The sequence below is a fragment of the Myxocyprinus asiaticus genome, chromosome 2 (genome assembly GCF_019703515.2).
Source record: "Myxocyprinus asiaticus isolate MX2 ecotype Aquarium Trade chromosome 2, UBuf_Myxa_2, whole genome shotgun sequence".
In the NCBI taxonomy this organism is placed as follows: Eukaryota; Metazoa; Chordata; class Actinopteri; order Cypriniformes; family Catostomidae; genus Myxocyprinus; species Myxocyprinus asiaticus.
This window is the reverse complement of record NC_059345.1, coordinates 65,315,723-65,341,918: the sequence shown is the minus strand read 5'-3', so window position 1 is coordinate 65,341,918 and position 26,196 is coordinate 65,315,723. Positions and strand designations below refer to the sequence as shown.

General features: G+C 42.8%; 2 protein-coding genes across 2 annotated transcripts; both read right to left on the bottom strand.

Annotated features, from left to right (window-relative positions):
* Nucleotides 1-827: 827 nt before the first annotated feature.
* Nucleotides 828-2,430, bottom strand: LOC127456412 (histone H2B). The gene is made up of 2 exons (XM_051724889.1): nucleotides 2,294-2,430; nucleotides 828-1,895 (listed from the first exon to the last, which is right to left on the bottom strand). Exon 2 carries the CDS (start codon nucleotides 1,875-1,877, stop codon nucleotides 1,503-1,505), a length of 375 nt encoding a protein of 124 aa, XP_051580849.1. The 5' UTR covers nucleotides 1,878-1,895; nucleotides 2,294-2,430; the 3' UTR covers nucleotides 828-1,502.
* Nucleotides 2,191-2,752, bottom strand: LOC127456436 (histone H4). Its single transcript, XM_051724942.1, has one exon. The coding sequence runs from the start codon at nucleotides 2,684-2,686 to the stop codon at nucleotides 2,375-2,377; it is 312 nt and encodes a 103-aa protein (XP_051580902.1). The 5' UTR covers nucleotides 2,687-2,752; the 3' UTR covers nucleotides 2,191-2,374.
* Nucleotides 2,753-26,196: the final 23,444 nt, after the last annotated feature.

Genomic DNA, 26,196 nt, shown 5'->3' with positions numbered 1-26,196 from the left:
GTCAATTAAACATTTCAGTATAAAATAATGGAAAAAGTGTTGTATTTTATATGTCTGAAAGTAATTTATTTTGATAATTATGTTTGTAAAGATTATTATTACTCATATATTTATGAACAGTTGAAGACCCTTATTACTTGTGTAATCAGTATTTAAAAATTGACTCGAAACTAAATAAAATCGGCCAATTTGCAATACCTGTATAGGGGTGTATTCCACTGTCTTTATATCACAGCAGTTTGACTGGCATACTACACAACTGGTGACCTTCAGTATAACAAACATTATTCAGTTATTACAGTGTTGTAAGTGATGGTTCATCCAAAAATGTTCATCCAAGTTCACCCAAAAATAAAAATTTGCTGATAACACTGTGTAACATTCCTGAAGTGTTATTTCCTAATTGCTTATGCCTCAGAAGTATAGAAAATGGCTATTATTCCCCACAGACTTTGCTTTTGTGACCAGGACAGTGATATTTTGAAATGTACCTATTTCCAAAGAAAATGGCGAATTTGTGTTTTTCGTTCACATAAAGTCAGAAAGAGGGGCCATGCCCAGGGCAGCCTCATCATAATCCGCCCCTGGTTTGTACAGATTACCAAAAAAAACAGATGAACTTGACTTTTTTTTCCACTGCTTTTCGTTCAATTTGCATTGGGAGCAGGTGTGCTCCAGGCTTCACTGACAGTGGCTAAAGACCCTGGGTGAATGGCAGAGCAAAAGCTCTGAAAGAGGACTAAGTCAATTTACATTTGTATGGGGAAAAAATGAACAGAAGCATCTTTATTATAAGTAAAAGTTTATTTCCATCGCAAAATTTCAAATTGTAATGTTTTCACATTGTTTATAAAATGCATATATATATACACATATACATATGTAATGCATTATAATATATTCCCAAATAATAATAAAAATATATATCTTCATATATATTTTGGTTTGTGTTTTTTTTCCATTGAAATATAAACATTGTGTGTTTTGAACCACTTTTAACATTTGGTTTACGTAGTTACAAGTGGTCAATTGGCGCCAAGTGACCTTTTTTTGGAAGTGCACTTACATAAGTCATTATGGAACAGGGAGTTTTTATCATATGGACTTCAAAATTGTGTCAGACTTTCGTCAGACATGTGGCTTTGTATCAGATGTGTTTTTGGGCCACTGCGCATAGACTTGCATATTTAAAAATAAAGTATTTTTACAAATTTTCTTATACTACGATACCTTTTTACTCTTGAATAACAAATGGCTAAGTGTTTACTTTCAAACGAGCCAAAGTTTGTGTTTGTAGACCAAATGGTTCAAGAGCTGTAAGTTTTACTTTAGGTATGTCATTTCCAAACTCATGCACACACAAAAAGAGACCGGATGTTAAAGAAATCATGTTCACATGTTCTACTATCACTAATATTATGGGAACTTAACGAAGCTCTTTAGACGAGTACATGGGTGGCTCTTAAAAGAGCCTTTGGTGTCGCTGAAAGCTTCATCACACTTTACTTGGAGCTGGTGTACTTGGTGACGGCCTTTGTGCCCTCAGACACGGCGTGTTTGGCCAGTTCACCGGGCAGCAGCAGACGCACGGCGGTCTGGATCTCTCTTGATGTGATGGTGGAGCGCTTGTTGTAGTGAGCGAGACGAGACGACTCACCGGCGATGCGCTCGAAGATGTCGTTGACGAAGGAGTTCATGATGCCCATCGCCTTGGAGGAGATCCCGGTGTCAGGATGAACCTGCTTCAGCACTTTGTACACGTAGATAGCGTAACTCTCCTTCCTGGACCTCTTACGCTTCTTTCCTCCCTTACCGGCGGTCTTAGTGACGGCCTTCTTGGAGCCTTTCTTCGGTGCGGACTTGGCTGGTTCAGGCATGTTGATCTGTGATGTAAACTTCACAAAACAATGTGTATTAATCAACGCACAGACACTATTATTCCCTCTTTATGCTAATTTCACATGGAGACGATGCGCGTCCTCTGACTGCGTGTCTTCATAGGCCACACCCATTACATGATTTCATTGGACAGCTCAAAGTTTGGCGGGTCGGAAAGAGAGCCAATCAAAGGCTTCCAAATATTAGTCCCACCTATCACCTCCTGTTTGAAAAATACCATCCCCACATGACCCGGTTTCGTTTACCCGCTCATTTCAGTTTCTGAGATATTACAAAATAAATGCCTTTTTTTTTTCTCCTTCCTTCCCTTGACGCCCAAAGTTTGTGCTGCTAAAAAAAAATATATATATAATATTAAAATTGATTTTTATGGAAAATATAAAACATGACTAACTTTAAAACATTGACTCTTTGAGTGAGAAGATGGGTGGCTCTTAAAAGAGCCGTTGGGTTTGTCTGATGAGAATAAAGTCGTTTATCCTCCGAAGCCGTACAGAGTTCGTCCCTGTCGTTTCAGCGCGTACACGACGTCCATGGCAGTGACGGTCTTTCTCTTGGCGTGTTCAGTGTAGGTGACGGCATCACGGATAACGTTCTCCAGAAACACCTTCAACACACCGCGAGTCTCCTCATAGATCAGACCGGAGATACGCTTGACACCGCCACGGCGAGCGAGACGCCGGATTGCGGGTTTGGTGATTCCCTGGATGTTATCACGCAACACTTTGCGGTGCCGCTTGGCGCCTCCTTTCCCGAGTCCTTTACCACCTTTTCCTCTTCCAGACATTCTGACAAGAGTTTGACGATCAACTGAATATGAGAACAGAAACTGCAGGAGAGTTTATTTACAGTTGTCTACAGGACCTAGTAGAGACACAGCACTGAAGGCGGAGCCAACCTGACGTCACAGTTCTCACAACTCTGATCTATTGAAACTTGATGTTTATTTCACTCTGTACTGTTTCACAAATGTTGATAATAAACAAACAATGATGCTGTTAAATGCTTTTATTAATCCTTAAATTCATGGAAATTTCATTCAACACTCTTACAATTTCATGTCTTTAGAGACCCCGCACATGTATCTATCGCACATGGATCAACAAAATGCTCAGATAATGTCAAATTTTCTAAATATTTCAAGATAATTAGCAAATAATAGAATAAAATATATTTTGACATATTTTTATGTATTTTTATTTTTTATTTTTATTTATTTTTTATCAAAGAGATAATGCTACAAATCAGGACAAATCTAGAACAGGATTCATTATTTTCATGCTGAAATTTCATGAGACACAGCTGACTGTGCGAAAAAAAAAACATTGAGCTACACATGTGTAATGTATGTGTAACTTATGTGTATTCTCTCAGGAACATATTGAGTCTAAATACTGTAGATGCACAACTTACATCATTTTAGTAGTACACCTAAATGACAATAGTCATATCATGCTGTTCCATGTGTTACACTTGCTATAGTTTAATTCCACCTTGTTTCTTCATCAAATAACAATGTCAAATGCAAATCAAGTCAATCACTGAAACATCAGCACCATCTTGAGTAAGAAACAGCATGTATATTATGTATGCGTACATGCATATGGAACACTGATAATTCACCATTGTTGCACAGCAAATCAATGAAATGTATAATATCTATGTGTATGAATAAAGTACCATTTATTTCTTGTAATAAACAAATAAATTCACAAAATATGATAAAGGAATAGTTCACACAAACATTTTTAATTATTCACTTACCCTGATGCCATCCCAGATGTGTATGACTGTCTATCTTTAGCAGAACACAAATAAAGATGTTTAGAAGAAGATAGAGCTCTGTCAGGTCCTTATAATAGAAGTACACGGGTGCCAGCACTTTGACGGTCCAAAAGTCACATTTAGGCAGCATATACAGTATATATAGTTGTGCTCAAAAGTTTGCATACCCTTGGAGAATTGGTAATATATGTACCATTTTTAAAGAAAACATGAGTGAGCAGGCAAAACACTTTTCTTTTATTTCTTATGGGATTCATATTCAACTGTAGGTTATAACAGAATGGCACAATCATAAAACAAAACATGGCAACAAAGAAAAAAATTAAATGACCCCTGTTCAAAAGTCTGCATACCCTTAGTTCTTAATACTGTGTATTGCCCCCTTTAGCATCAATGACAGCGTGCGGTCTTTTGTAATAGTTGTCTATGAGGCCCCAAATTCTTGCAGGTGGTATAGCTGCCCATTCGTCTTGGCAAAATGCCTCCAGGTCATGCAAAGTCTTTGGTCGTCTTGCATGAACAGCATGTTTGAGATCTCCTCAGAGTGGCTCGATGATATTAAGGTCAGGAGACTGTGATGGCCACTCCAGAACCTTCACCTTTTTCTGCTGTAACCACTGGAGGGTCAACTTGGCCTTGTGCTTAGGGTCATTGTCATGCTGGAAAATCCAAGAACATCCCATGCGCAGCTTTCGTCCAGAAGAATGCAAATTGTCTGCCAGTATTTTCTGATAACATGCTGCATTCATCTTGCCATCAATTTTCACAAGATTCCCGTGCCTTTTAGAGCTCACACACCCCCAAAACATCAGTAAGCCACCACCATGCTTCACAGTGGGGATGGTATTCTTTTCACTATAGGCCTTGTTGACCCCTCTCCAAACATAGCGCTTATGGTTGTGACCATAAAGCTCTATTTTGGTCTCGTCACTCCAAATTACAGTGTGCCAGAAGCTGTGAGGCGTGTCAAGGTGTTGTCAGGCATATTGTAACCAGGCTTTTTTGTGGCATTGGCGCAGTAAAGGCTTCTTTCTGGCAACTCGACCATGCAGCTCATTTTTGTTCAAGTATCATCGTATTATGCTCCTTGAAACAACCACGCCATCTTTTTTCAGAGCAGCCTGTATTTCTGCTGAGGTTACCTGTGGGTTTTTCTTTGTGTCCCGAACAATTCTTCTGGCAACTGTGGCTGAAATCTTGGTCTACCTGACCTTGGCTTGGTATCAAGAGATCCCTGAATTTTCCACTTCTTAATAAGTGATTGAACAGTACTGACTGGCATTTTCAAGGCTTTGGATATCTTTTTACATCCTTTTCCATCTTTATAAAGTTCCATTACCTCATTATGCAGGTCTTTTGACAGTTCTTTTCTGCTCCCCATGGTTCAGTATCTAGCCTGCTCAGTGCATCCACGTAATAGTTAACAAACACAAAATATATTTTTTACTCATACTTTTTTATATTTTTTTTATTTGTTATTATTTCTTTTTTGTGTTACACTATTCATACATTGAGGAATTCTAAAGGGATGTGTGCACAACTCAAAAAAAGAAAAAAAAAAAGAAAAAAGGATGAGGTACAGGGGGTGGAATGAGGTCCCGGGTCTATGTAAAGTCGAGGTATGCTTTTATGGGTTAACATGATACAACCTAATAATTTGTCTCCTAGCTAACTTTTACCTAAAAAAAACTTTTTTATCCATTTCTGAGTTAAAAACAGTGAAAAACTAAACTTAATCTTAAACTTGGTCAAAATGCTTTGGGTTATCTTTAAAACACACTCTCTCTCTCTCTCTCTCTCTCTCTCTCTCTCTCTCTCTCTCTCTCTCTCTCTCTCTCTCTCTCTCTCTCTCTCTCTCTCTCTCTCTCTCTCTCTCTCTTTGTGCATTAACATTAATGTGCATAAACACTACCTCACATGGACCTCATTAATTGAGATACAATTCACAATAATGGTGACAACCAAAAACAACATATTATAAGATGAGCTCTGAATAATCACAAAATGACAAATAACTGTAAGTTACAACAAATACAATAATTGCAGCATAAATGAAATCAGCAAACAGTAAAGCTATGAGCAGTACATAGTCATTTGCATAATTTATTCATACCACAAATCATTACTGGGAGCTATAATTATAATTTATCACACATATTACAGTGAAATTCTTTTTTTTTTTTTTTTTCTCCCACATATCCCAGCTAAGCTGTGGCCAGAACACAGGGTCAGCCATGATATGGCACTCCTGGAGCAGATAGGGTCTTGCTCAAGGGCCCAACAGTGGCATCTTGGCAGTACTGTTGACTCAAGATGGCGCCGAGTATGGCTGCTGCGTTGCGAGCTCCGACACAACATAGCAATGTTTTGTTTGTTTTGTTCACAATTCTTATGTTTTTTGTCTTGGATGTTGTCTGCCTTATTATCTACGACAGACAAACACTTTTGGACATTTGTTCAGCGATCTCACACCGAAAACCGGACTTCACATTCCTCAATGCCGACCCGCTGTTTACAAACACGCAAGCGGAGCCCTTTGTCTGGGCAGCACGGCCGCGGAAACGCAGGAGGAAAAGGGGAAACAGAGCCGGCGTTCTCATCAGAGTAAGACGCCGCGCAAATCGACCCCCGCTACCCACTATTCTACTGGCAAATGTTCAGTCTCTGGATAACAAGCTCTGCGAGCTGAAAGCGTGGATCTCTTTCCAACGAGAGACGAGGGACTGCTGCATTATCTGCGTAACAGAAACCTGGATGTCTGCGGAGATTCCAGACTCAGCCATTGAACCCGTGGGGTTCTCCGTGCACAGAGCGGACAGAGCGAAAGACCTCTCAGGTAAAACTAGAGGAGGTGGTGTATGTTTTATGATCAACAAATCCTGGTGTGATCAGAGGAACGTACATTCCATCAAGTCTTTCTGTTCACCTGATCTGGAATTTCTTATGCTTCTGTGTCGACCATTCTGGCTACCGAGGGAATTCACAGTGGTCATTATCACTGCTGTGTACATCCCCCCACAAGCCGACACAGACCGGGCACTCAAGGAACTGTATGGGATTATAAGTGAGCAGGAAACCGCGCACCCTGAGGCCGTGTTCATTGTGACCGGGGACTTTAATAAAGCCAGTTTAAAATCAGTCGCACCAAAATATCACCAGCACATTAGTTTCAACACACGAGGGGACCGGGTTTTGGATCATTGCTACTCTCCGTTCCGGGATGGCTACAAATCCCTCCCCCGTCCACCATTTGGCAAATCGGACCACTCTTCCATTCTGCTTCTGCCCGCTTACAGGCAGAAACTGAAACAGGAAGCACCCACCCTCAGAACAATCCAGTGCTGGTCAGACCAATCAGACTCTACGCTACAGGACTGTTTTGATCACACGGACTGGGAGATGTTCCGGTCCGCCTCTGATGACGACATCGAGCTTTACGCTGATAGCGTAATGTGTTTCATCAGAACGTGCGTAGAGGAAGTGATTCCAACCAGAACTGTACGAATCTATCCGAATCAGAAGCCTTGGATCAATAGCAATGTTCGTGCGGCACTTCATGTGCGGACCTCCGCTTTTAATTCCGGGAACGCAGAGGAGCATAAACAAGCCAGTTATCAAAACAGCAAATCGCTAGTACAGGACAGTTTTGAAGATTGAAGGACAGTTTAACACCACCAACTCTAGAAGCATGTGGCAGGGAATTAACATCATCACGGACTTTAAAGGGAATAAAAACTCCGCCATGAACACCGCTGCCTCTTTACCGGATGAGCTAAATACTTTTTATGCTCGTTTCGAGGGAAATAAAACCACCCTCGCGGAGAGAGCTATCGCGGCTGAAGCTACAGAGGTTAGTTCACTCTCCGTCTCTGTAGCGGATGTAACACGATCCTTCCGACGGGTGAATATCCGCAAAGCCGCGGGCCCAGACGGCATTCCGGGCCGTGTCATCAGAGCGTGCGCGAACCAGCTGGCTGGTGTTTTTACGGACATTTTCAACCTTTCCCTCTCTTTGTCTGTAGTCCCCACATGCTTTAAAACATCCACCATTGTGCCTGTACCAAAACAATCAAAAATAACTTGTTTACATGACTGGCGTCCTGTTGCTCTGACCCCCATCATCAGCAAATGTTTTGAGAGACTAATCAGAGATTACATCTGCTCTGTATTGCCACTCAATCTTGACCCGCTGCAGTTTGCTTACCACAACAACCGCTCCACTGATGATGCCATTGCATCTACAATACACACTGCTCTCTCCCACCTGGAAAAAAAGAACATTTATGTGAGAATGCTGTTTGTAGACTACAGCTCAGCATTCAACACCATAGTGCCCTCCAAGCTAGATGAGAAACTCCGGGCTATGGGCTTAAACAGCTCGCTGTGCAGCTGGATCCTGGACTTCCTGTCAAGCAGACGCCAGGTGGTTAGAATAGGCAGCAACATCTCCTCATCACTGACCCTCAACACTGGAGCCCCGCAGGGCTGTGTTCTCAGCCCACTACTGTATTCCTTGTACACACATGACTGTGTGGCAACACATAGCTCAATCAAATCAAATCACTTTATTGTCACACAGCCATATACACAAGTGCAATGGTGTGTGAAATTCTTGAAATTCTCCAATGCCATCATTAAGTTTGCTGATGACATGACGGTGGTAGGTCTGATCACTGACAATGATGAAACAGCCTACAGAGAGGAGGTGCACACTCTGACACACTGGTGTTAGGAGCACAACCTCTCCCTCAACATCAGTAAGACAAAGGAGCTTGTGGTGGACTTCAGAAGAAAAGACAGAGAACACAGTCCCATCACCATCAAAGGAGCACCAGTGGAGAGAGTCAGCAGCTTCAAGTTCCTGGGTGTCCACATCACTGAGGAACTCACATGGTCCGTCCACACTGAAGTCGTTGTGAAGAAGGCTCATCAGCGCCTCTTCTTCCTGAGACGGCTGAGGAAGTTTGGAATGAACCGCCACATCCTCACACAGTTCTACACCTGCACTGTGGAGAGCATCCTGACTGGCTGTATCTCCACCTGGTACGGCAATAGCACCACCCACAACCGCAAAGCACTGCAAAGGGTGGTGCGAACTGCCAGACACATCATCGGAGGTGAGCTTCCCTTCCTCCAGGAAATATATACAAGGCGGTGTGTGAAAAAAGCTCGGAGGATCATCAGAGACTCCAGCCACCCAAGCCATGGGCTGTTCTCACTGCTACCATCAGGTAGGCGGTATCGCAGCATCAGGACCCGCACCAGCCGACTCCATGATAGCTTCTTCCCCCAAGCAATCAGACTTCTGAACTCTTGATCTCCCACGATCAAAATACATCAACACTGCACTTTATTACCCTTACTCATATCTCACACCGGACTGTCATAAATTATATTATTATTATTATTATTATATTATGTTCTCTCTTAACAACTGACTATCAACCGACAGCCTGAATGTCAATACAGTACAATACTGTACATTCTATATATATATATATATATATATATATATATATATATATATATATATATATATACTTTTTTTTAATATATATTTTTATTTTTAATTTTTATTGAATAATGTGTATCTCTATAGTAAAAAAACAAAAAAAAAACAGCGTATTGTATACTGTACAGTGTATGTTATTATTTGTATATTGTTGAGTGTAATTATGTGTATAACAGATGTTTGTGTTGTGTTAATTTGATGTTATTGTAAATTGGTATATGTCTCATCACTGTCACGACTGCTATGTTGATCGGAACTGCACCCAAGAATTTCACACACCATTGCACTTGTGTATATGGCTGTGTGACAATAAAGTGATTTGATTTGGGGGTACTGGGGCTTGAACCCCCAACCTTCTGATCAGTGACCCAGAGCCTTAACTGCTGAGCCACCACTGCCCCAAAGCTGCAGTGTGGCTTGCTGAATAATGCTCACGCCTGATACAATTTCAGAAAATAAGTCATGAAAAATATTACTTTGTGACTATTTGAGTCTTTGAGGCTTAATCTGTTTAAAGCTGTCATGCATTTGGAAATCAAATTTTCCTTGATCTTTTTGACATATAAGAGGTCACAGTACTATAAAAACATACTGTACATTTCAGAACTCAAAACTTCTTTGTTATACAAAAAATATCATCAGCACAAGTCTGCCTTTGCATAAACAGGTCAAGGCCTATTTCTTCATCATTGCCTCTTTGGCCCACCCACAGGTTTGCAGTTACAGAAGTGCTGAGATGAGGGTCGGCATGGCAGGGAGAAACACAGGGATTATTGGAGCAACAAGAGGTTTGAGATGTCTACAAAATTTACAAAATCTTGTGCAGTGCCAGGTTGTGGAAAAACAGACTCTTTGTCTCAACAGACAAGTGTGGGTATCGTTGTTAACTGTATGTAAATGTTTTCACCAATATTTCCAAGCTTAATATTAGATAGGACTGAAACGATTAGTTGATGTTATCGACAACATCGACAATAAAAAATTGTCGTTTGATCTCATTTAACGTAACATGAGATCATAGGAAATTCTAAAGATGACGTGTGAGAGCAGCATTGCAGTTCGCGCCTGACTGAATGCAGTTATATTTAATGAGGCTCACTCTGTAGCGGGGACGCTCGTCCCTCAAGTGCGAATGTTTAATGCAGCTAGATTATAACTTGATGGCTCGTGACTTGTTGAATTATCATAAATGTGTCACTGTGTGTTTCTTATCGTGAAGAAAATTGGCAATAAGCAGCTTTATTAATATTTTTTTTTTTTTTTTTTTTTTTTTTTTTTTAAAGTTAAAGAAGGATTAAAGTGAACAGAAAGGTGAGAGAGGGTAGTCTTTGCTCCATAACACTGCAGCAAATTATATTTTTGTTTTGTTTTTGTTTTTGTTTGTTTTCCAATATAAATATCTAAATCTACTTTAAAACAACCTACATTTACTTTTTCAAAACAATTCCACATGGGTAAAGGTGGGGGCGTGGACACTTATTTAATATGCAAAGATGTTACCCAATCATAGCAGTGGGGGTTTACACTGAAGTTTTAAAGGGGACACGACACGAAAATTTAGCTTTTTAATCAGAGGGCCAAAAACAGAATAGAAAATGGACAATTATTTCTAAATAATGACTATTTTTGATGAAAAAATCATTATAAGTGCACCTCAGTAAACGTTATAAAATAAAAATGAAAAATGCAATGCATGAAACATTTAAAGAAGAGCAGAAACAATGCTTGTCAAAGCATTGGGCTTTTCACTATTTCGCAAGAATAATCTTGGGAAGAAATTAAAAACCGAAGATATAAAGACACAACAAACACACATAGAGTGAATTAACAAACAAACTTACAGAGCTATGAATCTGCAAAATATCTGCAAAGATCTACACTTTAAGATGTATGTTTACACTCACACTCACTCACTCTCTCTCTCTCTCTCACACACACACACACACACACACACACACCTACATACACACAATCACTCTCTCACACACACAAACACACACACACACTCACTCTCTCTCTCTCTCATACACACACACACACACATGTTGGTGCGGCTATCCTTATGAGGACTTTCCATAGACATAATGATTTATATATTTTACAAACTATAGATACTATCCCCTAACCCCTTAATACAAAAATCATTTTGTATGTTTTTTTTTTTTGTTTTTTTTAAGCGATTTGAATTATGGGGACACTAGAAATGTCCTCATGAACCACATTTATAGCATAATACCCTTGTAATTACCAGTTGTAACCAAAAAAAAAAAAAATGTCCTGGTAAACCACCCAAACCCGCACACACACACATAGTCTCACACACACATATATAGCACACTTTCCAGTTAAAATGCTACTGTATAAGCTCGTGTTCAGTGTGAAGACATGTAGGTAAGCCTATGCTAGTTCCCTTACAACTCAGTACACTTGACATTGTGTTTATTAACACATATGGGAGTGCCTTCTTACACGAACTACTTGAAACCTCTCTGCAATAACGCCAATATTCTAATATTGGCTATGGTGTTTGAGCCCCGCCTGTTTTGGTGTGAAGCTGTCTGCTATAAAAGCAGATGCACAAACACCATTTCCTCAGAATTTCTTCCTTCAAGACAGCAATCATCTCTTGTCTAGAAGCTCTCCAACCTTTGCCGTCAATATACACGAGTCAGAGGGCGGAATCTTCACGGCAACGAGAAGATTCTCCGCTCCCCTGCAGTGCTCCGGCAAATATCACTCCGCCTCGCCGCTTAACGCATCCTGATTCCCCGCAGCGCTTCGACAGGTGTTGTATATCCTTACAAAGCAATTGTATATTGTGTATTGTATATTGTGTGAAATATAAATATATATTTATTTACATTTATGCGTTTGGCAGATGCATTTATCCAAAGTGACTTACAGTGCACTTATTACAGGGACAATACCCCCAGAGCAACCTGGAGTTAAGTGCCTTGCTCAAGGATACAATGGTGGTGGCTGTGGGGATCAAACCAGCAACCTTCTCATTACCAGTTATGTGCTTTAGCCCACTACGCCACCACCTATAAACACTATTTATATATTTATATATGTAAAAGAGTCGCTTACGTGTTTGCGTCTTTTTAAAGATGTCTTTCCGTAAGTGTTCCTTGTGCTAGAGGCACATCCTGCCTTCAGATCAGCATGAGAGCTGCATTTACTGTCTGGGCCACACCCATGCAGAGTCAGCTCACATGGAGACAAACTGCCCTCACTGTGAGGGCAAGAGTCTCAAGATGCTCCGTTCGCAAATCGCCCTCATTCTGAGGGACAATTTAGCCTCACGCTCCCTCCCAACCTCCTCTTCTGTGATACCCGAGGATTCACATAAGGAGACACGGTGGGGCCGCAAGGTCGAGTAGGATGATTTTGAGGTGGTCCTCTTGCATGCACACGCCCCGTGAGCCCCTCAATTTCCACGAGGCGCATCTTTGCCGATACATTATGTGCGTAACGAACTCAGGCCCTCTGAAAGAGTGCACAGCCTTATCTCGTTCAGTGGTTCTGACACTGGGAATGATAATGACAATGTCATGTCTCCCGCTGCATCAGGCAAGTGGTCAGTGGATGATGCTGCCGCCCATCCCCCCAGTGAAGGTGAGGAGTGTGCATGCATCACTGGCAGGGCGAAATAATTTGCAGAAAGAAGGGCGGACGAAGAGCTTAACCTTGAGTCGTCTCCCCAAGAGGAACCTGAACAGTTTTGCCTCAATGAATGGTTCCTTCATTCCGAACGCCATCAAGTAGCCGCGTACTGCAAATCTGCCCTATTCTTCCCCAAAGTTCATAACGAACTTTCTCAGCATGCTCACACAGTGACGCCATCATCTCTAATGTGGATCACGGGGAAGAAAACAGTTATGCCTAACTACCCCCTGTGGAGGAGGCGGTAGCGGCACACCTCTGCCCAGCGAGTAACAGGACGTGGAAATCACACCCTATACATCCTTCCAAGCCATGTCGACAAATGTCCGCACTGGCTGGAAAAGCTTACTCAGCAGCAGGACAAGCTGGATCAGCACTCCACACAAAGGCAGCACTCCAGGTATTTCAAGCCAAGCTCCTCAAGCAAATGGATGAGCAAGGCTTCGATCCAGAGACATTCAAAGAGCTCCGCACCACTACAGACTTAGCACTATGTGCCACGAAAGTCACTGCGCAGGCCATTGGCAAGTCCATGGGCAATCTGGTAGTTCTGGATCGACATGTATGGCTGACTTTGTGAATACGTTTGCTAAGCGTTACATCACGAATCAGCAGCAGTCACAGGCTATGAGACACATTAAGCCCAAACGGAGTACATCACAGCTGGTTCTCCTTCGCTCTGTTTCGAGCCAGCACCCGACAAAAAGCCCAGTACCTGCTGCCTCAGCGCTGGCACCTGCTGCCGCCGAGCCACCGGTGAGGCCACGCAAATCGTGGACCAAACGGTAGCAGCTGTATCAGCGCCTGCCTCGCGCCAGCGTAACAAGCCCCCCATTAACAAAAAAGTGCTCCTGACGGGCACAGCCCTTTGAAGCAGAAAGCAGAGTCTTCGGGTCTGCTCCAATGAAGGCCCGACTGGAGACACAAAACACTGTTCCCCATCTCCCCACTGCTGTTTATCTGGAAAGGAATATTGTTGTTCACAATATTGTTAACCCTCCTATTATCTTTGGGGCCAATTTGACCCCATTCAATGTTTAACGTCTCTAAATACATGATTGACATATTTTTTTTCCTTCTAATTTAATGACTTTTCCTAATTTAATGGGGACAACTGGGTAAACATAAAATTAACAAGATGATATGTTTTCAATGCTCTGCACACATTTTTTAGTATCAGTGTTCTTTGAGGTCAATTTGACCCCAGGCTGTTTTAGATGAATAAAACATATAAGAAATATAAAAATTTGACACACATTTGTTGTGGTTGTTTTGGATGATATTGAGGTCACTATAACATGCAATTTTATAATCTTCAAAAAACTTCCCTCTGCTTCAGGGCCCTTACCTCCCATAACCATACCTGTAGTATTGCGAGAACCACTGATAGTTCACACGACATGGGGGAGGGGAAAACATAATTCCCACGAGAACTTTGATATTTCCCATGCAGTGGGGGAGGGGAAATCATCATTTTCATGAGGACATTGATAGTTCACCCAACATAGGGGAGGAGCAAACATATAAAAGCTTGCACAGCAGCCTTCTAAACCATTTCTCTTGGTGCTCTGTGGGCTCTCTCTTTATGCTCTCTCTCAATCGAAAATGACCTTGTAGAGGGGTTAGAGTAAGAAGGACATGGGAGCTGGTTTCACAGTCCTCGTGAGTCAACTTTTAATTTAATGCTTTTCAGCTTCACAACAAAGTATTGGCTTTACAGCACACACACACAGAATCTCTGGTCTCTCTCTGTCTGTCTGTCACTCCGGCTGCCTTTTAAAGCCCATCTCCATCATCACTGAAATGAGACATGGGTGTTTAATGTTAACAATCAGCAGGTGATGGCCTTTACCGCTTCCTCTCTCCCCAGTGACTGACACACGACCACGTCCCGCTCCACATACCCCCACTGCCCGACTCAGGCCCGGGCCCCGTCTGGCCTGTTAACCCCCCCCACCCCCCAATTCCTGTAGAGGAAATCAGCCACAACCATCTGCGGCCCTGGCCTGTGGACCACCTTAAATTTGAAGGGCTGAAGTGCCAGGTACCAACGAGTGATCCATGCATTGGTATCCTTCATGCTGTGGAGCCACTGAAGCAGGGCGTGATCTGAGCAGAGGATGAAGGCCCGCCCCAGCAGGTAACAGCGGAGGGTTAGGACCGCCCACTTGATGGCAAGGCACTCTTTCTCAATCGTGAAAGTCTCCCTCAAAGAAAGCTTGCGACTAATGTACAGCACGGGCCCCCAACCCTCTCTCTGATGCATCCGTCTGCAAAATTAAGGGGAGAGAGAAGTTAGGAGCATGTAGAAGCGGTCCACCACAGAGTGCAGATTTCACTCTCGTAAAAGCCTGTTGGCAAGCCTCCGTCCACTGTACCAGATCTGGCACCCCCATTTAGTGAGATCAGTCAAGGGGCTGGTGACATCAGAGAAACTAGGCACAAACCTTCAGTAGTAGCCAGCCAGCTCCATAAACTCACCTCCTTTTTGGTCTTGGGACGTGGGCAGGCCATTATTGCCACGGTCTTATCAATTTGAGGCCGTACCTGCCCATGACCCAAGTGGAAGCCCAGATACTGTACTTCCACCTGTCCAATTGTGCACTTTTTCGGGTTTGCCGTGAGCCCCGACCGCCTCAGCGACCTCAGGACTGCTCTCAGATGCTGCATATGCCTCTGCCAGTCATTAATGTATATGATGTCATCTAAATAGGCAGCGGTGTATGCAGTGTGCAGTCTGAGAATCTTATCCATGAGGCGCTGGAACGTGGCGGGAGCCCTGAAACAAACCGAAAGGATGAGTGACGAACTGGTGTAATCCGAACTGTGTGGAAAATGCGGTTTTCTCTTGGGATAATGGAGTTAAGGGGATCTGCCAATATCCCTTTGTTAAATCCAGTGTCTAATAAAATTGAGCCGCACCCAACCGATCGAGCAGTTTGTCAATTTGGGACATTGAGTATGCATCAATTTAGACACTCTCTCCATAATTCAAGGAGGTTGAGGTGGTAAATTTGACGTGCTCTGCCTCTATCCATTCATTTAACCTCATAATCAAGATCCCCGACTAACCATGTAATCTCAAAGCGCCCTTGCCACTTGGCGAGTCATTTTGAGCTCGATGTGGGGAGTAATACAAGTCTTTGTCTCCTGGTACAAATTCCCATAACTGGGCACCCCTATTATAGAACCGGCTTTGTGTCTCTTGAGCTTGGAGCAAATTTCGTGTGACAACCAACCCAGCGTGTGTAGCTTTGCTCGAAGATCAAGGACATATTGTATTTCATTTTTGCTTTGGGAAGGTGCTTCCTCCCATGCCTCCAGTATGACATCAAGCACCCCACGGGGCCGACATCCATACAGGAATTCGAAGGGGGAAAACCCAGTGGAGGCTTGCGGGACCTCCCTGACTGCAAATAATAGGGGTTCCAGCCATTTGTCCCAATTTCTATCGTCCTCGTGTACAAACTTTTGAATCATATTTTTCAGGGTTCGATTAAATCATTCCACCAGCCCGTCAGTTTGTGGGAGATAAACGCTGGTGCAAACCGATTTAATCCCCAGCAATTCATAAAGTTTTTGCAGTGTATGTGACATAAAAGTTGTGCCTTGGTCGGTGAGGACTTCTTTTGGTATCCCCTCCCAGGAGATAATTTTAAAGAGTGCCTCTGGAACACTGCATGCTGAGATGTTGCGTAAAGGCACTGCTTCAGGATATCGCATTGCATAATCCACCAGCACTAATACAAACCAATATCCGCATGCTGACTGCTCTAATGGCCTGACGAGATCCATACCAATTCTTTCGAAGGGGGCCTCGATCAATGGTAACGGGCACAATGGCACTCTTGGGGTGGCCAGTGGATTCACCAACTGGCACTCGCGGCATGCCGCACACCATCTGCGTACATCCCCGTGAATGCCAGGCCAATAAAAGTGGTGCAGTGTTCTCTCTAGTTCTAAGTGACCAACCATCGGATTATGGTGAGCCACCTGGAAAAGTGTTTCCTGATGGCTCCTCGGGACTAATAACTGGGATGCACTTTCATGCGTTTGAGTGTCCTGCGTCACTCGATACAAACGGTCCCTAATAATTGAAAAATATGGATATGTGAGGGCGACATCAGGCTGGAGCTGCTGGCCATTGATTACACTCACTTGGTCAAATGCGTGCCTAAGGGTTTCGTCACGAGACTGCTCTAGAGGGAAATCCCCCTCCGGGAAGTCCCTCAGGGTGGGAGTGCTGGAGGATTCCTCTCCTGCATCATCCTGACGCTGAGCATATGTGGAAGTCTCCGGCTCCGCCTCCCCAGCCAATGCATCACACATCACACACAGAGACTTTGGTTTGCAGGACCCATCCACACACAATGCTTATAATAATCTTTTAAACCCCAGCCAGTTGGTCCCCAAAACTAGTGGATGGGTGAGGCGGGAAATAACCATGGCCTCCACTCTATGCTTTACCGCCCGAAATTGAATGACGGTAGTCACTACCAGATATTTGTGAACATCCCCATGCACACACCTCACATTCACCTTGTGTTTTGTACCCAAAGCCCCGGCATGAACCAAGTCATGGTGGATCGAGGTTTGATTACAGCCTGAATCCACCAGGGCTTGGTATGTATGGCCCTTAATTTGTATCGGTATACGGTACGTCCCTGCTCGATCGGGGGCAGTCTGTGACATGTCGGGTACCCAGATCCACATCTCCGCCTCCATTACCGGACACCAGTTTTGGATGTGTCTCGGTTCCTCGCAACTCCAACAGACCAGCCCAGGCTTCCCAGCTGCACTCGTGGCAGTGGAGACATCAACCTGGGAAGGATGACGGAGGGGGTTGGGGAGGGGGCCGGCGACTAGTGCAGCCCGTGTTTCCGGGGAGCAGGTAAAGGGCGAGAGGGAGGAGAGGGAGGGACAAGTGGAGGAGAAGCAAGAGGGTTAGAGAGAGAGAGAACTGGACTGCTCGCCGGCTTCTGGGTAGGCCGGGTAGGCTGCTGGGCTTCGGCCAGATGGACGGCATCATCCAGCGACATGGGGCAATGGAATTGGACCCATTCTGCAGTTCTTCAGGGCAGGCGAATGGTTAGCTGCTCCAGCACCATCAGCTCGATGACCGCGGCCTTAGCACCCATGTCCGGCAGGCATCACAGAGCTGCTGGGCAAACGCAAATGGCGGTGTTGTTCTGGGGTGCGGCCAACCCGTTGCAGATCAGCGATCTTCAGCTTCACATAATCCAGGCGGTCCTCAGCTGTTAGTTGCCGTGCCACCAGCTGGGCCTCCCCAGAAAGCAGAGGCAGCAGGTGGAGGGCCCACTGGGTTTGCGGCCAGCTGGAGGTGGTGGCTGACTGTTCAAAGAAACTCACAAATGCCAACGGCTCGTCTTGGGGCCTCATCTTCCTGAGCAAGGGATGCGGCTTCATCACTGCCTACGGAGTCGTGGTGGGGGATCTGCCTGGAGTTAGCCAGCTCTGTAAGGCCTGCCGATCCTCGGCCTGTGCTTGGAGGATCTCCTGGAAGTGGCGTTCTTGTTCGAGGAGAGCTTTCTGGTGAGTCTCCTAGATGCTAGCCAAAGCACGGAGGACTTCGCCCAGCAGTGAGGTGTCCATGGCAACCAGTCTTCTTCCTTATCTGGCTCATGGCACCAGTGTAGAGGATTTTGAATAGAAAGGACACGGGAGCCGGTTTCACAGTCCATGTGAGTCAACTTTTAATTCAGTGCTTTTAAGCTTAACAACAAATTATTGGCTTTTCAGCTTCACAACAAAGTATTGGCTTTACAGCACACACACACAGCGTATCTGGTCTCTCTCTGTCTGTCTGTCTGTCTGTCTGTCACTCCGGTGGCCTTTCAAAGCCCATCTCCATCGTCACTGAAACGAGACACAGGTGTTTAGTGTTAACAATCACCAGGTGATGGCCCTTACCGCTTCCTCTCTCTCCAGTGACAGACACACGACCATGTCCTGCTCCACAGACCTCTAAGCAAAGGTCTTCTGTCAATGAGGTTTTGTCACAGCTCTTTGACAGTGAAAGTGACAGAGGAGAATGTGTCTGAGACAGAGGAAAATGTTGAGGAGGACCCTGAATATGAGGCATCCTCCTCTGATGAGAATGAGGCTTTTAGTGTTGACCCTCTTGTTTTCTCTCAACCACCAGCAGACACATTACCTTCCATAAATGAAAAGTTATTATGGTCCCTCTCCCCACTTGAACAACAGGGTAGACTTAGTGCTGCTAATGTCATCAAAATGGTTCCAAGCCCCACAAGATATGCTGTCAGCAATGTCCAAGACATAAAATCAGCATTTGAGCTCTTCATAACACCATCAATCAAAAAGGATATACTTGAGATGACAAACTTAGAGGGGAGGTGCGTGTAAGGGGACAGTTGGAAAAACTTGAATGTGACCCACTTGCAAGCCTACACTGGGTTGCCCATTTTTGGCAGGAGTGTACAAGTCAAAAGGAGAAGCAACAGCAAAACTTTGGAATGCTGACACTGGAAGGGCAGTATTTCCAGCCACCATGTCTGTAAATATATTCCATGTTTTCTCCAGTGTTATACACTTTGATGACTGATAAACAAGACAGGGCCGACGAAAGCATGACAAACTCACAGCAATATGGGATGTAGGGGACAAGTGGGTCCAGCGATTACCCTTTCTTTACAATTCAGGCCCCCACGTCACTGTGGATGAATGTCTGGTTGTCATTTTGTTGGCGCTGTCCTTTTAGACAATACATACCAAGCAAACCGGCCAAATACGGTATCAAAATATGGGCAGCATGTGATGCACAGTCCAGCTATGCCTGGAATATGCAGGTGTACACTGGTAAATCCCCTGGGGAAGCACCTGAAAAAAATCATAGCATGAGGGTGGTACTAGACATGGCTGAAGGACTGAATGTCTTTGCATTATTGAGAGAAATAAACAAGGACTGGAACAGCGGAAAACCGAGTCGAGGGAGGATTTTCCTGGAGCAGCTGGGTTACGCGCTGGTGAAACCTCATATCTAGAGAAGACGGAGCCTTCCAAGAGCATCAACAGCTGCTGCAACTGTTGTGAAGGACATCCAAATGGTGACACACTGCAGGCAGGAAATGTAGCAGCTCTGTCCCAACAGAAATTACTCCAAGACCAGCAACACCTGTGTGAAATGCAAGAAATACATCTGCACGGAGAACGCACAGACTCTCTGCACATCATGTGCACAGTAGTGCAGACAAAAGGCTGGACTGTACCTTCTGGTGGGCTGTTGGTAAAAAAAAAATATGCTGTTCATATTCTGTCAAACTCATTTTGGTTACTACATAACTTTGTTTTTTTACTATCTCACACATACATATTCGCATACATAGCACTTACAGTAGCATAGAACAATCCTTGATGCAATGCTCAAATCTACTTTTTATAGGTGTTTTTTTTTTTTTTTTTTTTTAAATAAAGTGTTCCTTAATGATGTTCTGATGATGATGATGTTCTGTTTTACAAATAAAATCCTTCTAAATGTTTGGTTACAAATTGTGTTTGTTTATCCTGGGGTCAAACTGACCCTGAACATATTACATGTTACTATCCTTGATAACAGAAATTGTGCTTCTTTCCAAATGTTATAAATAACAAAAATCTGTACTTAGAAAAAATATAAAGCCATTAAAACACCAAAAAGATCTTTCTTTCCAATTGTAGGTCAATCAGTGAGATTTTATAGTGATTTGCATATTTTTCCATAGTTGCACAATAGGTATTCTGGATGTATAAGGGTGGGTGGGTGTGGGGGTTATGTTTTATTTAAAGGGCTATTTAGGTAGTCAACAAAGAAACAAAGTACCTGACACAACAACTTGGGTAAAAATCATATTCTGGAAGTTTAAATTGCTGGGGTCAAAATCCTTGGGCTCTGGAGACATTGAAAGACACTTGCTCAAGCTGATACCCCTGACAGGGCCACAGGCCAGGGACTCAGTTTGGACGATGTGGTAGTCCACTATGGAGCATGTCGGCAATGCTGGCGAAGGTCGTTGCTGACTTGGATAATCTTGCTGTAATATGTCGATCAATCACTGCCATGGAGATGAAATTCTCTAAATTGGTTACAAGAGTGGGGGACGTCGAGAAACGGATCGATTATCTGGAGTCACTGGAGAGGGAATTAGCTGCTAGCCTGCTAGCGACCAAGACAGACTTGGAGCATGTTCGGGAAAAGTTGGAAGACTTAGAGAATCGTAATCAGTGAAACAACGTCCGAATTGTTGGAATTCCTGAGAACGAAGAAGGCCAAGATATGGTAAAATTCCTAGATGAGCTCTTCCCGAGTCTGCTCAACATAACAGGCCATAAGCTGGAAATCAAACGAGCTCACAGGTGTGGAGATCCGCTGAGGGAGACAGGCCCCGATCAATTCTGGCCAAATTTCTGAGATCATCCGATAAAGATCTTGTGTTATGCAAGGTGAGGAGTAAAGGAATGCTTTCTTGGAAGAACCACAGCATTTTCTTGTTCCCAGACTTTACGAATTCAACGAGAGAGAAACGTAATCGATTCAAGGAATGCAAGAAACTCTTACATCAATGGAAGGTCGCTTTTGCACTGATGTTCTCAGCCAAATTGAGAATCGATACTAAGGATAGCTGTAAAATATTTACATGCCCACAGCAAGCGATGTCCTTCATAAAGGCAATGGAATGAGTAAGTCATTGTGTGATGCTTTCGATGCAGCTGAGTGGACCTGACTCACTGTCTGAGGAATCTGGGCACCTTTTTTGTTTCTTTTTGTGCTGGTTCTGCCTAGCGGCTGGAGTTTGTTTTGTGGAATAACACTCCTTCGAGACAGTATGTGGATGAATCTGCACATTCTCTGTGCTTATGCCTCCTATTGGATTGAGTTTGTTTTGTGGAATATTTCTTGCAAATCATTAGAGTGATTAGGGCATGTGATACACTCATGTAACAGCCGAATGGGCCGGCTCACGAACATTTGTTTGATTGCCTGAGGAAACGGAATGGCCTTTTCTTTTTTTTTTCTTTTTTTTTGTGCTGGTTCCGCTAGCGGCTGGAGTTTGTTTTGTGGAGGAACACACCTTTGGGACAGTGATGTGGATGAATCTATACACTCTTGGTGCTAATGCCTCATATTGGCTGGATTTTGTTTTATAGATTATTTTCTGTTGTGTAATTCTGTCTCACAAAATTTGTATAGAAACATCGGACTTGAGCAATCTGAAGGCAAAGTTGTCGCGGGGGATCTCGTAGGCGTACATGGACTGTTTGAGGTTAGAGGGATGGATGCAGGGTTAATGCAAATGTTTTTCTTTTTGCTGTTTTTTTTTCTGGGGTAAATTCTGGGTTTGTTTGTTGCTCTAATGTTGGAATATGATCTTTATAATTTTGTTTTTGACACACAACCTATTTTTTATAATAGGTCAAAATGTTAAATGTTAATATGAGTGGATTGTCTCTCTCCATGTGGAATGTGAATGGATTGGGGCACCCCATAAAATATCGTATTCTTAAACGTAAAATATGATATAGTGTTTCTTCAAGAAACGCATCATTCCCCGCAGGAAGCTGAAAGATTTGGGAAGATATGGGGTGGACATGTTTTCTTTACTGCTGACTCAAGTAAGAGCAGAGGAGTCATTACATTGATAAGTAAACATCTACAATTCAGATGTCTTAAACAGATTAAAGATAAATTAGAAAGAGTCATTATTCAGGAGTCAAATTTAAGGGCAAAGGTTGATTTTGACTAATATTTACGCACCTAACACTGATGATCAGGGCTTTTTTTATAGATCTTGAAGGGATGTTACAAGCTGTTGGCACCCCTCATATAATATTGGATGGAGACTTTAATCTTTTGTTGGACTTTTGTTGGATTTTATATATAAGTCCCTCATTTCATCTGCTGTTGATTGCTCAATTGGAAACATTTTAGTCTCAGATCACACCCTAGTGAGTTTAAGGATGTTGCCACATACGGAGAAAAATAAATCATTTAGTTGGCGCTTTAATGAATCCCTTTTGCAAAATCCAACAAACTGAATTCCAACAAATGTTAAAGGCTTAAATCAATGTTTATATGGAAACCAATAGACCCTTTTTCAGTTAGTAAACATTGTGAAATGTTTTTGTGGGCGGAGCTTAGGGGGAGGCAGAAAGATTCCCCTGACCACTTCACAAACGCTAGCTAGCAAGTTTTGTTATCTTGTTTTTTAACAATGACTGGAGAAAATCAGATTTTATCTGAATATGTAAGGTCACTCACCGTCCGGGACCACGATTGTTCTTTGAAAAAGTTAACTTTAACGGACGGAAGCAGATTGGCCGACCTGTACACGCTCACTCAATGGATGGACGATCTGACAGGATTACTTCCGGTTGAGTGGCCTGACATCTACACCTACCTGACAGAGAAACCGAGCGTGTATAGTAAAGAGAAACTGAGGGCATATAAATCTTTAGATGCCTATAACTATGTGCTGAATGGTCATGTGCAAGACTTAAAATGCAAAGATTTAACAGATGAGTTTTGTGTCATACGATCTGAAGTTCTGCCTAACCAGGCTTGGGTCATTGTAAACAGAACAAACAACTACATCTTGATGGCTAACTGCACTTGCATGGCTGGGTAAGTAGCTAATATCATATTTGAAAGCTCATATTTGAAACTACAATTAATATAACACTTATGATGTTAACAGTTGTTATGTTAGCTATGTTGGTGTGTTAGCTATGTTGTTGTGTTAGCTATGCTATGAAATGAGAAACAAATTATCTCTCAGTTTAATTTTCCATCTGACATCGCAGTCTAGGGTCTTGTTGCAGCCATGCAACCATAATACTATATAAGGTGGAGCTATATGTTAGGATGGGGAGGAACGTGCAGCCAGCAAGCACATCAGGTGAATTCCTCTGGAAACAAACAAAGAGAGAAGTCAAACCAGCAAGAGTTAGGGAGATCAACTTCCAGAGGCCTAAAAGACAGTTGACAGCAGCAGTTCCAGCCAAAGTCAGGAGATTTAGTAGCAGTGCTAGAGGCATGTACCAGTGTAGATCAGGCTTTGTTGCTTTGTCAAGAGAAACAAAGTGATTTAAGAATTAAGATGTAATTACTTCCAGACCAAGTCAGAGTTATGCTGCTAGGTGAAGGTTTACTCTCAAGTCAAGTGTCCAGTCAAACTTGAAAGTGCATTAGTTGAGTCTCAACACATTTTACATACAACAAAATGTGGTTCTCACCAGAGAGCCATACTTCAAACATATAACGATCTCATAGAATATGATGCATTGCTGTAGATGCTGCTGTAGCTGTAAATTAGTTCAACCTGAAACCTCAAAAAAATGCAACACACACATTAATGCAGCAGTTATATTAATCCAGAACATCAAATATATTAGTAAAACACTGACAGGGACCATTTCACCGCACAGTGAATACTTTTACTTTAAGTACTGTAACTATATTTTACTGATAATACTTACATACTTAAAAGTAAGGTTTTGAATGCAGGACTTTTACTTGTAGTGGAGTATTTTCAGTGTGTTATTATTACTTTTAATCAAGTAAAGGATCTGAACACTTCTTCCACCACCGCTGAGTACTACTATAAACCGAATGCTCTACACCCAATTAAAACACATTACATGTTCATTTTGCTGTATATTCATAAGATGCCAATCATCTAAGAGAATGTGTGTTAAATATTGTTGTCTTATGTCATCCTCTAGAACTCACAGATGGAGACATCCAAGAACTGTATTTGATTGCCCCTGACGCTGCTGTTCTTACCAGCATAGAAAACAGTGACACTGACACAGCATCTGAGTTTGAGCTGGAGCGTCCTCCAGAGTTGCCAGAGCCACTCACTGCCTTGTACGACGCCACGCTCAGACAGCAGACACACGTGGACATCAGAGAAAAATGTGAGGAAGCCTATCTCAACATGAAAAGAAACATCCACCCTGACCAGTGTGAGAAACTTGAGGCCACCACAAAACTGCAGGCAAAGTCCCAAGACTGGAATACTCACAGGGCAGCCAGGATTACCAGCACAACATTTTATAGTGTATGTAAAGGTGACCATCTGCACAAAACCACCCTGGACAAAATCATGTGCTACCATGACACCAACATACAGGTTGCCGCAGTTGTGTGGGGAAGAGACAAGGAGGAAATTGCTAGGGAATGCTACACCAAAGAGGTCAACAAAACCCATCAAAATTTAAAGGTTAGTCTCTGTGGTTTTGAGATACGACCTGATGAACCACACCTCAGCGCATCTCCAGATGGGAAAGTCGTGTGTTCCTGCTGTGGGGAAGGAGTCCTGGAAACCAAATGCCCATATAAATACAGGGAAGGCCTACAGGGTGTCACAGTCACTAAGGATTTCTGCCTTGACAAAACATTCCAACTAAAGAAAACACACCAGTACTACCCCCAGGTTCAACTCCACATGTTGCAATGCAATGACTAGTACTGTGAATTTGTGGTGTGGACAACTCAGGAGCTGGTTGTAAATCACATCCCAAAAGATGAAGAGCTCTTGCAGAAGGATTTACCTAAAGCAAAGCAATGTTTTGTATCTTTTATTCTGCCAGAACTTCTAACCCGCAGCCAAGATCCTGCCCTTCAACCACAAGTACTTTGCAACACATGTGAAAAGCCAGAGTTTGGAAAAAAATGATTGAGTGTATGATGTGCAAACACTTCTTTCATTATAGTTGTGCACAAGTTAAGAGGAGGCTACAGAATTGGCACTGCAGTCGCTGTAGATGAATAAACCTGACTCATCTGTGTCTATCTTAACAGTTAGCGATGAAGATGTATATATGTTTCTATTTCAGCAGGCAATAAGAACTATTTGTACAGCTACATGAGAGTGAACTGGGCCAAAATACAAAAAAAAGTTAAACATTCAATGTGATGGCTAAGGTATTATTTGAAGATGTATGTATGTAATGGCCAAAGAGTTATTTTAAAGTATATGCCTCCTGTAAATTATGTAAATTTAGAGTGACATTACAGTACAGTTTTAAAGTAAGATGTGAATATTTTCTAGAAATAAAAATTCCAGACACTGCAAATAATGTTTTGAACTTTCTGTATTTGATTATTCTTTATTTTGAAACTCTTCATCTGCTTATAAATCTCTCTACGTGTATTCTCACACGAGACAGTTGTCTGGATGAATCTACTTCATAAGCAGGTAACTGACTCTATCTTTTAGTGAAACTTGGTATACACAAAGTGGCACCATAAGCAGCAATTTCATCCCTGATCAAAAATCCCCTGACTGCTAAGATTTCATCTTTTGTCTATAACA

Bases quoted from the DNA above. Each gene is read 5' to 3' on its own strand.
- LOC127456412 (XM_051724889.1), bottom strand. From the start codon at position 1,877: ATGCCTGAACCAGCCAAGTCCGCACCGAAGAAAGGCTCCAAGAAGGCC.
- LOC127456436 (XM_051724942.1), bottom strand. From the start codon at position 2,686: ATGTCTGGAAGAGGAAAAGGTGGTAAAGGACTCGGGAAAGGAGGCGCC.